Below are 18,151 nucleotides of genomic sequence, written 5' to 3'. Positions count from 1 at the left end.
TTCGTTTAATCCCTGTAGAGATTACTTTCTGCTGAAAGAGCAGTGGAAATTCCATGGACACATCCAAAGTTTGGTTTTGGACTGGATGCAGAGTTTGACATACTTTCTTAAGCTGCACAATTCCAAGGCTAAGAGTGTCCTTCCAATTACAGAAAGACTCTCTTAGTGGTACTTACAGGAGGGTATCCTTGAGGCAATTTCTGAGGCTGTTCCTTAGCATCTGTTAGCTTTTGAGGTGAATAGCTGTTTGCAGTCAGAGAAAAGGATAGTGAGCTACATAAAATCCTGTTGTGAGACCATGCAGATGAAGTATCTTTCAGTTATCTGGCCACTCCAGCAGAGCTCAAGCTGATTCAGGGGCAAGACATTTTCCCTAACATCTGCTGAGCATCCACATAAAGTTCTCTTCAGCAGCAGTTGTTTCTGTGGAGGTAAACAAGCCTGGTTCTCTTTAGAATAGTCCTGCAGCTGTAACTTGCATTATGGACATTTAAGTTTGCTTCCAGGTAACTGGCTCTGTAAAGTTGTGTAGCATGGAGTGCTCTATCAATGTACCTATAGGTTGTCGTTTGAAGTTACTTAGGAGTTACCAGAGAAGATACTTAGATCTATCTTTGAATATATCACAAAGCATTCTAGTTGCTAATTTCTCTCTGCTCTTCTTTGTAGTACTACAGTACATACGTTGAGATTGTAGTTAAAATGCTTGCTCCATCCTATGTATCTACCTGAACATAAAAGTGCAGTGTAAGCACATATGATCCTATAGGACAAAAGGTTCTGATTTTTGGGAACAATGCATTATGCACCCATATGTGAATTCATATATACATTAAGGATCCCAGAAGTTTGATTGCTATGAAGTAAATCTTTTCTCCCCTGACACCCAAGAGCAATTTTGTGGATATCAATCAAGTTAACAGCAACAACAAAACTGTACCAGAGGGGGAGACAAGGAAAACTTCAATTTGAAATTTTTCAGTGATAAGAGAGTCTTTTACAGTGAATCTTGAGAACCAAAGGTTTACTTACATATTAAAACTTGAAAAAAGTAATGAAAACCCAGCAAAACAGCCACAAAACCCTCTTCAAAAATATTCAATATTGAACTTCTATGTACTCATGAAATTGACCATTTATTAGAGCTGAAAATTCAATATTTAACATTTTTGTAGTGTAAATGTTTGTCTATTTATAATGTATCTCTACAGGAAAGATGGGCAAAACTTTAGAGGTATTTCTTGGTATGGGAGGTAATTGAAATATTTTGATTGTCAGAAATAACTTATTTTTATAGTTGCTGATAGTGTCGTGTTAGATCCAAGGATTGCAGCATGGCTGATAAACCCCAGCGACACAGTTCCCTCTTTTGAATGTTTAATACAGAAGTATTTTGAAAAGCCTTTTTCTATGGGAACTGTAAATACAGATACTGGCACTTTGAGAAATGCATCAGTAAGTAGTTTGTTTTAAATTGTTTGTGGTTGGGTTAAAAGGGGAAGGGAATGAAAGAATTGCTTTTGCTTACAAAATATTGCAAAAAAAAATTATAGATAATGCTTTTCTAATGGAAGAAAATTATTTTATTAATACTACTTGTTGGAAATCTAATTTTAAAGGGGAAAATGGAAGGGTTAACAGCATTCTACTGAGATGGGATCATATTCTCCAGGAACAGCTGTAAAAGTCTGCTTCAAAACCATAAAGTTCAGTCACAATATTAATGTATGATCTGATCTTTTTTCTTTCCACCTCCCTGCAAACTGATTTTCAGTTTCCTTTTCAAAATGTCTAATGCCTTGTTCTGTAATTCCGGTGAACTTGTAGCCTATATTTAGTTAGTTGTAATTAACAATTTTGCTGAATTTCACAGCTGGTAGACACCACATCATAGGCTGAGGAACAGTAGGGAGTCAAATGTAAACCTTCAAGCATGTGTATGAAAAATCTGTGAATTTTTATTCTCAGTAAGAGAGAATGCATGATGAACTTTTATTTACAGCACTATAGAAATGTCTTACTGCCCGTTGAAACTTATTTACTGAATGTTACAGAGTTTGGGTATTTGTATTTTCAGCCATGGTGATCTACTCTGCACACATTAGCCTTCAGAGGTAGTTTGAATTATAAAAATAGATGTGCAGCAACCTAAATGCTGGTGGTTTTGAAACCTTTTGCTTTTCAGAGGCCTTGCTTGTTCAGACACAAGTATCGTAACATGATTATAGTCGTTCTAGGATACAAATCCACAGATGTCAAGTAGGCTTAGACCATGGGCAGAGGTCAGTTGTATAAGCACATACCCATCAATATAGACGTTTCTGAGAAAACCAGAGCCAGTTTACTTTAAAACACTAGCTGTAAACTGCAGCTGTTCAGAAGCTACTTCACTAATTAAGCTATTAGAGTAGGGAATGGACAGGCAAACAGGCAGAAGCTATAAACTTGTTGGTTATTTCTATATATGGTGTCCCCTCCTGTGACTCAGCATCCTTAATCTTCTCTGTTTCCTTAGCCTGACTCAGTCTTTTGTTCTTCATATATCACACCTATTCTTGGTTATCATTTCTCAACTTTGTTATCCGGATTCCCAGCTCTGAGTTAAATATTGAAGTCTTACTTCCTTCCTGCCCTACTGCAGGTCTAGTTTGTTTCTTTGCCCCAGTCATGTCCAGTGCCTTTATGCTGACTTGTTCACCCAAGTCCCAGTTAATGCCTCCCTCTAACGTCCTGTGATTATTCCTCCCATTCCTTATGCAATTAATTTGTTCCCTGGACTCTCCCAATTGCTTTTTGGCTCAGTGAGTCCCAGTTCTTCCTGTGAAGCCTAGCTCTTTGCCAGATTTCTCTCTTCATCCTTCTTGCTCTGTCTTTACTGGTAGGTTCCTAACGGTTGTCTGCACTCCCAGAGGGATCCGTGCCAGATGATATTTCATGTCTTGTTCTCCACTACTTCAGTTAAGCTCCCTCTGTATTGTGCTAGTTTTGTCCATCTGGCATAGTGCTTGGAATGACTGCTATTTTACTCTGTAGCCCTCGACTCACCCATACACCTCTCTAGTATAGAATATGTGCTACTTGTTCCTTGTCTGTATATTTGATGCTGTTCCAAAAGGCTCAGTAAAAGGGGTCATAGTCCATATACCTTGAAACTTTTGCTGAAACAGGCGCTAAACATCATACTGCTCTTGTCATTGCTCCATTTGCTGATGAGGAATCTTGGTGTCAATTGAAGCCCGTCACTGGGCGTACTTCCACCTCCAGAATAGGATCAAGTTGTCTGCTGAAAGCGTAATATTTCATAGACAGCTCTTTTGTTCCAGAACCAGTGGGTATGGACTGTCTTCTGGGAGACAGTCTGATGGCTTTTCACTGGAGTATGGGTCTGCTTAAATTAATCTGTCTGGGGTAGAGAGAAGTACTCACTGATAGGACTAGACTGTTATAAAACAAGGATGACCACCAGTGGGTCTAGATATTTCAGCTTTGAAGAGAGCCTTCTGCATACTACCTTCAAGAGCCTACCGTTTCTCAGTCTTGCAGTGCTCAAGTCTGCTGTAGGCTGAGGGGAAGCCTCTACAGTGGGTACCCATATTGTCTACTCACAAATGACCAACACAAACAATGCTGAAGTTGTATAGACTAATATACATCTGCCCTTGAGCAGATAGGGAACCTGCATGTGCTGTCAGTGGAATTCATTACCCCATTTTAACTCTTTCCTGCTTCTGGGGCTTTGCTGGGACAAAATTCCCACTAACAAACATCAGCTTATGCAGAATCTGTTTAATTTTATCTAATGTTATCTTGAGTCATGTGGTCATTTCAAGATAAAAACAACCATGGTCCAGGCTCAAGTGTGTTCTGTATGACTGCAACACTAGTGCCCCTTTCTTTATGGTTTATGGCAGGAAAATGTGTCTACAGCAAAGACTATCCCAGAACTCAGGTAATTCTGTTTTAGCATGAAACATAACTTCTTGTAACTACTAGGTGTCTCCAACGCTTCTGTTATCCTCAGCACTTCTTTATTATATTGGTCCAACTAATTTTTAAAAGTTCCTGTGATGGTTCTTCCCCAGCTGTGTACCAGAATGCAGGCCTCTGTAGCAATAATGTGTTATAATTTGTCCTAATAAACTAATTTTCAGTCAGTTCTGGTTCTATTGTGTTTGTGCAGCAACAAGTAATTTGGATTCCTTCTGCATTCTGTTTGGATCAAATAATGGATGAAGCATTGCTCTTGTCAGTCTGCATCTGCTGTAATGCTTTGGTTCCAGACTTCTGTTTTTCTTCAAATAATGGGACTTGTTTTACAAACAGTAGGCCAAAATTGTGAGTTTTGGGTACAAGGCAGATTTTTATACACTGTTTGGAGGATGGATTATGTTTACCTGTTGATTTACAGCTGACTTTTGTCATGGCTTAACCCCATCTGGCAACTGAGCCCCATGTAGCTGCTCACTCACTCCCCTGAGTGGGATGGGGGAGAGAATCAGAAGGGTAAAAGTGAGAAAACTTGTGGGTTGAGATAAAGCCAGTTTAATAGGTAAAACAAAAGCCATGTGTGCAAGCAAAACAAGGAATTAATTCACTTCTTCCCATTGGCAGGCAGGGGTTCAGCCATCTCCAGGAAAGCTGGGCTCCATCATGTATAATGGTTACTTGGGAAGACAAATGCCATAACTCCAAACGTCCCCCCCTTCCTCCTCCTTTCCCCAAGTTTTTATGCTGAACATGATGTGATATGGTGTGGGATACCCCTTGGGTCAGTTGGGGTCAGCTGTCCCAGCTGTGTCCCCTCCCAGCTCCCTGTGCACCCCCAGCCTACTCGCTGGTGGGGAGGGGTGAGAGGCAGAAAAGGCCTTGACTCTGTGTAAGCACTGCTCAGCAGTAACTAAAACATCCCTATGTTATCAACACTGTTTCCAGCACAAATCCAAACCGTAGCCCCATACTAGCTACTATGAAGAAAACTAACTCTATCCCAACCAAAGCCAACACGTGAGGGCACAGGATCAAGTATTTAGATGTACTGGTGTCTCAGTCTATGCCTACCTTCACTCCCTAGAAACACAACCAGGAGCTTCTGAGAGTCATCCTGAAGACAAGGGGTAGATAGCGGCATCTAACTCAGGGAGCAATTCCTGCAAAAGACCCTGTTCAGATGGAAAAAGGTGTCCGGAGATACCTTCTCACAAACTCAAAGGGTTCTTACCGCCATGAAGAGAGAGTAGGATCCTCCACCATCCATTAATTTTTATATGAATATAATTTTTTTAATTTTAGAAAAATCCTTAATTTGGACATCTGTTCAGATTATATAGACCCTCCTTTAGGAAGGATTTTGAGGATTTCCCAACCACTTTGATTATTTTTACCTGCTTTTGCTTCAAAATAACTACTGTTCTGGCTGGAGAGATTAAAAGCTCTAGAGGACCATAGTATTCTGACATCAGGCCTGTTCTTAAGAAAATATTCTTGGAAACAATTTCAGTGGCAATCTTTCTGGTTTAGTCCATAATTCATAGCTTAATGACATCCAGTTTAGCAGAGTGATATCACATCTAGTTACATTACTCTTCCAGATGATAGAATCTTGGTCTTGTTCTTTACAAAATACTGCGTGTTTCATTCAAATGGAAGCATTGTCTTAATTTTCTGTACTATCTTAGAGGATAGTGTAAATCTGATAACAAGTAGAAATGTCCTTTCTTTCCTTCTCATCACAGAAGGACCAAAGGAAAAGTTCTGAATATATCAAATAAAACCCATGAAACTGTGAAATGGGCAGCAAATTCAGATTTGGTAGCATAATTTCTGAGAACTTACTCTGTTAAGGAAAATGCTTTCTAGCTCAGTTTGAGTGGAGAAAGTAGAACGTGTTTGTTTTGGAGCAGATTTCTTCTCCCAACTGTAGGTATTTCATGAGACCAGTAAGGTGAGAAACCTGTAGAATAGGAGCAGGTCTGTAGAGGAAAGAGAGGCTTCTGCAGATCATAGCATGAGAGCCCCTCTTAGTGATTCTGTTTATAAAAACTGTTATGTTCTCCTCCTTCAACATATTTTTCTAAACTAAATAAACCTCATTAATCTCTTTCTCTGTAGGTCATGTTTTCTAAGATGACTATTATTTTTGGTTCTCTTCTTTAGCCTATCTGATATTTCTTGATGTCTTTCTTAAAGTATTATGGCCAAGTTGCCCCCATACTTCAGCTATATCTTCGGAAGTATGTATTAACATAGAGTAAATGCCTCTTTTTACACAAACAACCCTTAGTTTAGTTTCACTTTTACATAAAAAACCCAAGAACTATCATAACATGTCATACTTAATTCCACGTAATCTATTTTCCTGCTTCCAGCACAGACCAGTATGTGATTCTTGGGGAAGAGTATATGGACAGGCAAGTGCATAACTTTAGTCCTGTGGAATGCTGTCTTAGGTTCTATGATTTGTGGCCAGGAATTTTACAGGGCTGTGCTAGTGTTTTTGCACTTAATAGCTTGGATGTAAATTTATTCCATAATTTTGGTTGTTCAGCTGTCATTGAAGATACAGGCTGCAGGAAAGAAAATCTACACCTGCAGCATTTCTCACATTCCCATCTTTCCTCATGGGAATTTAGTAATGAAAAGCAGCAATTTATTGTTCACATTTTGTGTATTAGCTTGATAAACGTAATAGGTTGATATTAAGTTTATTTTTAGTGGTTGTGTTCTTGGAGCTAACGATCATATTCTCAGTGCCTGTATGCATTTCAAAACGGTCTTCTATAGCCACCTGAATGGGGTGGCATGGCTCTGTGCAGAATATCTCTGGAACAGAAGGGAAGGAACTGAATAGTTCAGGCACAGAAGAGCGACAGTACTGAAAGGAGAAAGAAAATTCAAGGAATTTTTTCTTATTTTACAAGTAGTAATAAAATTCTGACTTCAATGTCAAAGGCAGTGTACTGATACTATTTCTCCATGCTTGGTCTGTGCAAAATGTAAATAAAGGAACAGGTAAAATCTTGAATATTCATGATCTGTACTGCTGTGTTCATGAATTGTGTTTGTCAGAGGTCTAAGAACATTGCTAAAATGTTAAATATAACAGGAGACGTACAGAAAAATATATTTATGTTATTTAATCCCTTTTAAAATAGTATTCCAAATATTTTTAAGATGGCATTAAAACTATTGGTGTTTTTTAAATTTATTTGTATTAGGATCAAAACATAGGTGTCAACTTGGAGAAGCTTTATAATGTAATGATGGACCTTGCTCATGACTTACAGGTAAGATATAAAAAGTAGTTAGATATAACTATCATGAATTGAAGAGAGTTAGTGATGTGTTTCTCATTCAGATCAGAATCTCTGCCGGAGTTAAATAGAAGGCTCCAATCCTTACTGGTGTGTAGTGCTGGTCAACATTTAAAATGAAGTTGCCCATCAAATTTGCCATTTTTTCCAGAAGGTGGAAATGGTTAGTCTCAAGGTTAATCTTCAGAAGAAACTTCTCCTCTGCAACAGTCAACTAAATATTTAAATGAAGATTCTAAGAAGGGGAAATGTTTGGAATATTGTGACCTTTTAGTATTTCTAAGCTATATGAAACAGTCTAAAAAGCATTAACAGTTAAAACAGAGCGTAGCTGGATTTTTTTTGATGTATTCCTTGGGTACAAAAACTCTCAGCATATCTTTTGCTCTAGGTTGTTTTAGCCTAACACTGGTCAAACACTGGGAAAGACTTCCTAGAGAGGTGGTCGATGCCCCAATCCTGTCAAGTGTTTAAGAGTCATTAGGACAATGCTGTAACTTTTGGTCAGCCCTGAAGTGGCTGGGAAGTTGGACTAGATGATTGTTGTACGTCTCTTCCAAGTGAACTATTTTATTCTATTTTAGGCTTTATTGCAGTTCAGAATGCATCTCAGAAAGTCTTTTAATGTTTTTTTTGTGTGTGTTTGCTTTCTCCCTGTAATCATATACCTGGAAAAGTGTCATAATTTAGGGATATGCTCAGGTTCTGGTGGAAGGTACACCATAGAATCCTAGGGGTTTTGAAATTGATGATATCAAGTGTAGGTCTTAAAGCATTAGTTGATGGATCCATATTAATCTGGATATCTAAGCAGCCAGCAGTATGATGAAACAATCTGTGAAGGCAGGCAACAGGGAAACACCGAAGGCACAGAAGTACCAAAGGCACAAAACACTGAGAGCCAGCCTACAGGAAGGGTTTTTAGACTAGTACTGCTGTCTGATTGCTTCAGTGGTTGGAGAAAAAACAGGCCTCCTGTTCTTTGTAACTAAATTGGGTACATAACCCTATCATCTTTTATTTTCTTCCTAATGAAAACAAAGTTATGAATTCTAAATGGTTGCTTAATTGTTCAAGTGAATAAAGAAAAAGGGATAACTGATGTCCTATTACAGTGGAGCTTGCTCTAAAAATAAACCATTTGGAAAAATGGGGTATGTATATTTCTTTATTACTATTCCAGTATAGAATGATTACTATTAAAAAAAGTATTACTGTTCCCCTCAAAATGAAGTGATAATGGGCTACAGTATTTAGATACTATAATTCACACTAAGTAGTATTTCATTCCACAGACAGTGTTGTCATGTAAAAAGGGATTATACGGAAAGTTAAATACTGCTTACTGGAAATTAGATCCACATAATGACAATACTATATGCTTTAAGATTAAAATTGGCTGGTACTGAAGAATTTATTTGCATCTTGCTTTACAGGTTCAAGGTTTGTGGAAATTATTTTGCACATTAGAGCTTCCACTTATCAAAATTCTGGCAGGTATGAAAGTTCAGTTCAAAATATGAATCTTCACTGTTTTTACACAGCTGCTGACTATGCTCAAGTAGAATGTTATACCTCAGAATAGTAAATGTTATCTTAGCCTCATAACAGCTGTGTGAGTTTGAGTTTCCATTTTACAGTCTAAGAAGCATGTAAGATTGAAATTGTCAGTTGTAAGTGTTCTCAGTATATAATTGTATTTACAGTGATGGAAACACACAAAATACATGTGAACAAACAAGAACTGAAAAAAACATCAGAGATTCTGGGGGTAAACTTTGTCTTTATTTTTTCTTTTGGAAATTGTATAGCATCATCTTTTTGCTTTTACTGAGGATAACTGATTAAAAAGAGGAGCAATCTTTTTTCTTTGTTGCGTTTTACATGATAGTTTGGAGTTTCTCTTATGATTATTATAATAAATATAACTAATGATATTTACATTTTAGAATACTTCCATGTTTATTTAGGCAAGCAAAAAGACTTTTGCTTCATTAGCCTTGCCTCAGAACTGAGATTGCTTTGCAAAATTCACAGTCCTTTTAGGTTATGTGTTGTAGAGTAAAAATTGTAATGACTCTTTCTGAAACTACAGTTATCAGTAAGAATATTCCTGAGAAGTGATAGATATTTCTCTCTCTCTTTGTAAACAAAACACTCTACAAATTACATGCTCTGAGAGTTCTAAATTTGCCATTTCCCCATGGATAAAAATAGCTACAAGAGAATACTAGTTTGTAGCATAAAATCTGACTAGATAATCATAATGGTCTGACAGATTATTAATTTACCATAATAATTTGCATATCTGTTTGTCACACATCTCTATTATCTTCAGTAACCTAATTTATTTTCCCACAAATTTTGGTACTTTTTACTACAGTAAATCCCATTCCCAGAGCATGAAGAAATATAGGTTAAAGAGTATATAACCAATCTACTAAACCAGATGTTGATAGCCAGCAACGATTACACATTATCAAGTACCCTATTTTTAACTAGAAGTCCAGTATACCCGTTAACCTAGGAATTAGGAGATACTGAAGAAAATAATAATATAAACAGAATAATTTCAATGTACTAATTTATAGTTGCGACTCAAAGAGCTTGAACAGGAAGCTCATGAGGTTGCTGGAGAACGATTCCTTTTGACCAGCAGCAGTCAACTCAGAGAGGTAATATTTATACTCCTTTTATTATATAAGTTGTAAATTGTTATTGATACAGAAGAATTATAAAACATACAAAATTGTCCTTACAACTTCAGAATTTTTTTCTTCGATATTAATTATCTTATTTTCTTATTTTAACAGGGGATTTATCAGTTTTTCGTAGATCTGGCAATGTTGGATAATCTGTATTGGAACATATTTACATAAATTATGCATTTGATTTTAGTAAACACACTACTTTTTCAATAGCTCAAAAATAAAGATCGGATCTTTTCAATTCTGAGTTAGTTCTCTTTTCTGCAGTATGCTCTGTTTTCCTTGAGATCTGTTTTCTAGACTTAAGGTCAGGTAGCAGATAATTTTCCTTTCTGTTTCAGCACTTGAAACACTGAAACTCTTATGTGTTTTTTCTTACTGTAGGTACTATTTGAAAAGTTAAAACTGCATGCACTGTGTGAGAAAGTTCACAGAACTGAAATACAGCAACTTGTGTCCACCTCAGAAATTGTGGTGAGATGGGGAAGGGTTTTAAAACCATCTGCATGATTTAGGAAAACTTCTAAGTTATATTCCAGTGAAATTGTTATTTGTCTGAAGTTTTCCTAACAATCTTGATTTATTTTTGTATTGTACTAATCACATTTCATTTACTTATGCCAGAAATGAAAGTTGCACTCCATGATGGGGAAAAACAGACTAGCTACTAAAGCTAAACTTTAGCTATAAACCAGGGTTAAAAACTTCAGCACCAACATGCATGTATGACCATGTTCCTCAAAGGAGGGAGACTTTCTTACTGGTCAGATTTTGGTAGCTCAGTATGACTGACTGATTGGGCCACTGGTGAAAGAAAACAACATTAATGTAAAATCTGCTGGTGAAGGAAATAGCAATCCAGACTTTCTCTTTGCCATCAGGAGATTTGCGCTAAAAACATGTTGTCATCTTTTTATGGACCTTTAACTCATTTATTCATGCTAGGTAAAGAGGCCTGTAGGAAATTATTTGATATCTGTGGTTTGAATTGGGAGTTGTCACTTTTTTTGTATAGTCCAGTGTTTTACTTGTGTACCTGAATTTTCCTCAGGCTTTTTTTCCCCCTCTCTGTGGAGATGCTTGTCTTCAGTAAGAGCTGTTGCATTTGAAGTCAGATCTGCAGGATCTTGATAGAATCTTGTTCCTTTAGAGCAATAATGACCAAACAGTTTGGATAATTTGATATACCTATACAAGAGATCAAATCTACCTTCAGATTCAGTGCAATAATATTGCATATATGAAGCTTCTCCAGTTCTTTCTTCTGTTAGTGTTGGAGCAGATAATTTTCAGCAATACAAACGTTCATCTGAGATCCCACACAAGTGCAGAAACCTGCTAAAAACGTTTGTCTCAAATCGATGAAGTCAGGACCAAACTGCAGACTTCTTGGTAACTTGAAGCAAATGTAGATGCCCCTTCCTTTTCACAGACTCAGAATTATTTAAGGTCATTGAGTCCAACCGTTAACCTAACACTGCCATGACCCTAAGTGCCACATCTACACATCTTTTAAATACCTCCAGGGATGGTGACTCAACCACTTCCCTGGGCAGCCTGTTCCAGTGCTTGATAACCCTTTCAGTGAAGAAATTTTTCCTAATATCCAATCTAAACCTCCCCTGGCACAACTTGAGGCTGTTTCCTCTTGCCCTATCACTCATTACTTAGGAGAAGAGACTGACACTCACCTCACTACAACCTCCTTTCAGGTAACTGTAGAGAGCAATAAGGTCTCCCCTCAGCCTCTTTTTCTCCAGACTAAACAACCCCAGTTCCCTCAGCTGCTCCTCACAGGACTTGTGCTCTAGACCCTTCACCAGTTTCATTGCTCTTCTTTGGACACGCTCCAGCACCTCAATGTCTTTCTTGTAGTGAGGGGCCCAAAACTGAACACAGTAATCGAGTGCTGAGTACAGGGGTAAGATCACTTCCCTAGTCCTGCTGGCCACGCTATTTCTCATACAAGCCAGCATGCCATTGGCCTTCTTGGCCACCTGGACACACTGCTGGATCATATTCAGCCAGCTGTTGACCAACACCTCCAGGTCCTTTTCCACCAGCAGCTTTCCAGCCACTCTTCCCCAAGCCTGTAGCGTTGCATGGGGTTGTGACCCAAATGCAGGACCTGGCACTTGGCCTTTTTGAGCCTCATACAATCGGCCTTGGCTCATCGATCCAGCCTGTCCAGGTCCCTCTGTAGACCCTTTCTGCCCTCAAGCAGATCAACACTCCACTCAGTGTCATCCACAAATTTACTGAGGGTGCACTCGATCCCCTCATCCAGATCATTAATACATTATTTTGTTAAGATAATAATAGTAATGGAATTTCTCCTTAGAGAAGAAGCCTCTGTGTAGCTGCACCTGTTTCTGATTTGATGCCACAGTTGTATTGCTCTAGTTTACATGGGACTCAAATTAAAGTACACTATTCATTGCTGAGAATGAACACCTCTGGGTAAGGTAGAAAAGTAGTATTTGTTTCTCATGTGTGAAAGAGGAAATTCAACTTTTGGGCCAAGTGGCTGAACTACCAGATATGATATTTGAGGTAAAGTCAACAGTATAACCATAAAAACTGCACACTACTCAAGGAGAAGGAGGTTTCATAGATCAAATATGTAATCTTGGACAGTGACAGAGAGCCTTGGGAGATGGGAGGTATCAGTGGCATAGAATGCATTTCATCTTTTTGTGGGAGCATAAGATTTGTTGCAGTAATCAAAGCAATGCTTTCATTTAGTCCAGTACTCTCTTTTCAACAATGGCTGAGACTTGGTTATTTAGAGAAAGGTAGGCTGAAACCTTCCAATAGATAAATACTACATAATTAATCTTAATGCGTTGTCTTTCCCTGGTAGCAAGAAAAAACTTATGCTTTAAAATCTCCATTCTTGTACAGTTGCATCTATTTTTTACACTGAACTGTTGTAGTTCCAGATATTTTTGTTGTACTTATAAATATCCAATCTCTATTTTAATAATTTCATTCTTTTTATTTTAATAATTTCATTCTTTTCTTAACAAATTTTTATGGCAATTTACAGTCATAGTAATCTGAAATATGCTTTATTTTATTGCTTTTGGATTTCACAATTTCAGTTTTTCTTGAAGGTCCCCTGTAACTTGTATTAGGGGACAAACAGAAGAAATTCTCCTGTTGGGTTTTGTGTGTGTGTATAAATATGTATGTGTGTATATATGTATTATTTTGTATACTTTTATCATGTTCTCTCTTGCAATGATGCTGTCCAACACAAAAAATAAAGGACCATAAGTAGCTCCCCACCCCATGCCTGAGCATTTTCAAAGTTGTTGTGGAATAGTTTTTATGCCTGCATGTCTTTTTGTCCCTGTCTGGAACAGGAAGGGAAATAAACTGGGAGGGCGTAATCTCCAGCCCTCCTGCTGAAAGCAGGAAAGAAGGAAGGCTTACTTGGGTCTAGGGTGAGATTGCTTGAAGCACACAATTCTTTTAGTATTTTGTCCATTCAGCTTGGTGAGAAAATTTCTTTCTCCAAAACTTACTCTGTTAAGGTTGTTAAATAATGTAACTTAACAATAAAGTTTACCAGTAATTCATATTCTTTATTTTGCAGCTAAATAAGTTGCAAGATCTTCATCCTTTGCCTAAGATAATTTTAGAATACCGTCAGGTGAGCTGATATTTTTCACATAATGTAGTTTCACTGAAGCAAAATTAGCAAGAAAGATAACATATTCACAGCTAAATAAATTAAAAAAAAGTTGGCTCTAATGTAAATTCATTCAAATTCTCATTTAAATTTTGATGTAGGTATTCTTAAGAGTTTTTAAATTTAAAGTTTATACTCCTGTTTTACACTGTGTTAGGTTATAGCTAGCAAAAACAATTGGAAAACTTTGCTGTTAAATATGTCTAGTGCTACAAAGCACACTTGTAGAGCAAAACATTTATTTTTGAGTTCTGAAGAAATACTCTGCAGAAAGTGAAGGACATAACTAGTTAGGGGTTTTTTAGGTGATGAACCTCCTGAAAATCCAAAATGATCTAGTTAGTCTGCTCTCACACTTTAACGTTTGAGTTTTCAGTGGATGAGTTTCCAAGATCTAAAAAAAAAAAAAAAAAAAGTGGGTGGTTTTTTTTTTGTGGGCATGTGGCTTTTTTGTGTCATTTATTGACCTGGGGATATAAAATGTAAAAGAATAAATTCCAATTTGCTAATATCTGCAAAGACTTGGCTTTAGGGTATAACCAAGCACTTACTTAGCTGGTAGATCGAGCTATTAGTGAGTATACATCCATTATTTACTAAGATAAAAGTGTCTTTTAAAAAAAGTCTACAAAACAAGTTAATATGCATTTGGAAATGGAGATCTTTAATTTGAAAAATTTCTTATTTTTATAGATAAGCATTTATCTAAACTTCTATGTAATTTAGGTTCATAAGATGAAGTCAACTTATGTGGATGGACTACGAACGTGCATGAGAAAGGTAGAAATACAAAAAGCCTGTAAAATATGGTATTTAAAATAAATCATAAAAAGATGTGAAATGATTGCAGTGTTTAAGAACTTTATGGAAAATTATAAAGTATTTCTTTTTGATTTTGTAGTCCTGGTTGCAGTGAGTTTTTACTACTGATACTTACATTAAACAAAATTTACATATATGTCTTCATCCTTTTATTTTTGGGGATTTTTACTTGACTACAGGGATTTATTTCCTCTACATGGAATCAGACAGGAACTGTGACTGGCAGACTTTCAGCCAAACATCCAGTAAGTGAGCCTATTAGAAGACTTACATTTTAATTAGAATTTTAAAATAGTATTCTTTATATTCTTTATATGAAATATGTAGTATTTTTAACATTAATGAAATGTTCATTTTCATCTAAGTCTAGGAGTTGCCATATTGTATGTAAATGGTGGACAGAAAAAGCTTATTAAATGGGCGTTTTACTGTAGAACATTTATTCTTATGAATATTTTCTGTTATCTTTGGATCAGAATTTAATATTATTACCTGAAGTTTACCTGAAGCAGAGGGATAGAATTGTGAGCCAGGCATGCACCCTCTAGACTTCCACTGAATGCTTCTTAGTAATGAATTCCTGATGTTCATCAACCACTCCTTGTAAAGGATCGGTGAGCCCTGGAAGGTACCCTGGGAATTATGGAAAAAAAAGCAAGCTCTTTTCTTCTGGAATTTGGCTTCAGGCCTCATAGCAGTGAAGAGCTAAACTGGCTATGCTGTTGCTTTGAAAGTCTTGCCAGAAGCTTACATGGCTGTGACACTTGGGTTCTTTGTGCTTCCTCTCTTGTGTTTGGCTGTAGTGATCTCCATGTACATGCTTGTGGCTGGAATGTGTTTTATTTGACTTTCTGGACTTGGCTGGGGTTTTTATTGTCAAAGTGGTCCTTTTAAGGGCATATTTTAATATATTTTATTATATATTTTATTTGGAGTTTAGGAAGCATACTGGCCTTTGATGGTAGGGACTGGTGAGACCTTTTGCGTTCCACTTCTGTCGCAGCCCGTGGTTGCATGGATGAGTGTGCAGGACCTGCTGTGGGAGGAAACAGGGCTGCAGACTGCTTCAGGGGCTCAAGGCATAGGCGGGAGAATAGCAGTAGAAAAGAGTGACTGCCTACCCGCAGAAGTCTTCTGTTTGGTTTAATCATGGCCTTTCTTAGCAAAGACCTGACCTCTGGCCCTGTGTGAGGGGGGAAATAGATGCAGAAGTGAGACTTGGCTCATGAAGGCTAGAGGGAATCCACAAGGCTGTTGTCTTTTTAACTTGTACCCAAAAGTATTGTCAGTTCTTAACTGTGCAGGTTTTGGTACTGCTTACCCTTAAGCTTCATGGGTGCAAATGGCATTAGAAGCTTTCTGTAGTCTTGGGAGAAAGGCCATGGTCTTCCACAGTTCTAACTAGGAGTAAAGATGTTAGACATAACAGTTATGTTGTGACCACTTCGCAGGGGTGAGCTCAGGTGGCTCTCTGCAAGTCCTGGCTGGTATGGTGACTTTGGGAGTTCTGGCAGAAACCTGTCCTGGGAGGTTCTCATCCTCACAATACTGGTGACTTCCTTAGCTCTTCTTTTACCTATCTTCAGAGTTTATGTTTCATTTATATCTTCCTACCCTCATGGTACTTATTTCCATACAATTTATCATCAAACAATTTATAGGAAGTGCTTGTGATTTGCTGAGTGAAAAACAGTGTCTAGATTCTGAGTTAACAATGGAATGGAGGAGTGTTACTGCTGCTCCCACTTCTCATACACCCAGATGGGGGAAAGTGGTGGGAGAGAATGGGAAAGATGATCATGAAGGTCACAGTTTGCTAAATATTCTGATGTGATGCACAGGCATTTACAAGTCAGAGCTGAACAGACAGCTGTCTTGAACAACCACATACAACACAAGGTGACCTTGCCCCATCATGCTAAAAATGACACAAAATCTACTTTTCTTAAAGGTTGTTTTTCTCAAAAATAATACTGCTAAAGTTAGCATCCAGGGTTGCCTAAGGCTGGCTTTTCCTTATAAGGAAAAATATTGGCATGGCTTTTTTTGTGTGAGATGTTTATGGAACTTATACCATCTGTTTCTGAATCATTTATTGATACAGAAGATATACTGCAGTGCCCAGTCACTTTACTAAGTGTTAAAGGATTAGAAAGATTCATGCCAGAAATCATAAATATTGTAGATATTTTTGCAGTTATTATGATGTTATGTCAAATTTTAGCTGAATATTTGCTGAGGTATTTTATTTTTAACTGTGTTTTAAAATGCTTTAAGGAGTGATTAAAGCAAAATATAAGTGTAAATCAGATAAAGTGAGAATACAAATAGAAAAAGCATCCCATTCGCTGCAGTGATTGTGGGAGATGGGGTTCCAAACAAAGGTTTCTTTCTCTTTCATTTGTTTTGTAAAGGTAATGAATCTATCTGTCCTCTTTCCTTTAAGGCATTAAATGGAGTCCAGGAGGGATTTACTCATAGGTTTAAGGGGAAATGACCAGACATTAGGTACAGAGCAGGACTTATTTTTCAGATAAACTCTTCTGTGATCTTCTTTAAGACAAATCTACATCTGATGTATGGATGACATGTATTTTTAGCTTTATGTGGGTTTCTCTCAATAGATAAGCTTATTCACATGAATTTTTATGACTTCCGTGTTGCAGCAATTTAGAGGGGGTTTCTTGGTATAACTTTACTTCAGTGGCTCTCCGTGTATTTTAGTTTAACTGCACTCCATTTCTTCTCATTTGGTTTATTCTACAATAAGTGTGATGCATAATTAATGCATTTGTCACAAATAATGAAGTCTTATATAATAATATAGTACATCATTAAACAGGGACACATTTGGTATTGTAGTCTCCTGCTATAGCATTGTAACTGTCTATTTGCTACTCCATGAGAATCTGCATAGCTGAAACCTAAACAATGTAAAACCTAAAATTCTCAGTCAAATTATTTTGTAATATATCCATAGGCTAGTTATTTTTTCCACTCTATGATGGATTGCTTATGACTATTAGGGGAAGTTAATCGGGTTTATTATTTGAATATGTTATTTTTAATTATTTTTTGTATAAATATAGTAGTCTTGTCTACATTAGGAAAATCCTTTATTATATTGCTCATAGATAACTTTCCTATTAAATATATTTATTACATTTATAAGGACTTAGTTTATGTTTTCCAAACGTACCTTGAAATACCACTTTCTAGCCTCTCACCTTTTACAGCAAAAATAAGTCATGACAGAGGTGGAAAGACATAAAGCCAATTAAGATTAAACCTCTTTCAGAATGAAGAGAGAGAAATCCAAACTTGAGATGTAAAGATTGCATGTAATTGAATGTTATAATTTGGTTTGAGATGTAAACTTCAGTGCTAGAATCAGATATTCTGTATTACAGTTTCTTTCCTCCAGGCTTCTGCAGCAGAGAGAACTGAAATGCTACTAATGAGTTTACACTTCTATACTTCTGAAGATGTTTGTATCATCAAACTAAAAACCATAAAGTGATGGGCTTCGGGGGGATTTTCCTTCCTTTTAGTAACAAAAAGTTATGCTGAAGATAAATACAATCTTTTTACTTCCCAGACCAAGTGGAAAAAAA

General features: G+C 37.0%; 1 protein-coding gene across 1 annotated transcript in view; it reads left to right on the top strand.

Moving 5' to 3' along the window:
* The window catches only part of POLN (DNA polymerase nu), a 106,629-nt gene that overhangs the window by 12,813 nt on the left and 75,665 nt on the right, over positions 1–18,151 (top strand). The window contains exons 6-14 of the mRNA XM_074865607.1: positions 1,298–1,455; positions 7,215–7,283; positions 8,747–8,807; positions 9,017–9,081; positions 9,902–9,985; positions 10,403–10,492; positions 13,620–13,676; positions 14,442–14,495; positions 14,717–14,782. Coding sequence (XP_074721708.1) covers positions 1,298–1,455; positions 7,215–7,283; positions 8,747–8,807; positions 9,017–9,081; positions 9,902–9,985; positions 10,403–10,492; positions 13,620–13,676; positions 14,442–14,495; positions 14,717–14,782 — 704 coding nt within the window. The remainder of the gene's footprint in view (positions 1–1,297; positions 1,456–7,214; positions 7,284–8,746; positions 8,808–9,016; positions 9,082–9,901; positions 9,986–10,402; positions 10,493–13,619; positions 13,677–14,441; positions 14,496–14,716; positions 14,783–18,151) is intronic.

Source organism: Strix uralensis, chromosome 4, assembly GCF_047716275.1.
Source record: "Strix uralensis isolate ZFMK-TIS-50842 chromosome 4, bStrUra1, whole genome shotgun sequence".
In the NCBI taxonomy this organism is placed as follows: Eukaryota; Metazoa; Chordata; class Aves; order Strigiformes; family Strigidae; genus Strix; species Strix uralensis.
Note: the sequence above shows the minus strand (reverse complement) of the source record. Positions and strands in the feature narration are given on the sequence as shown.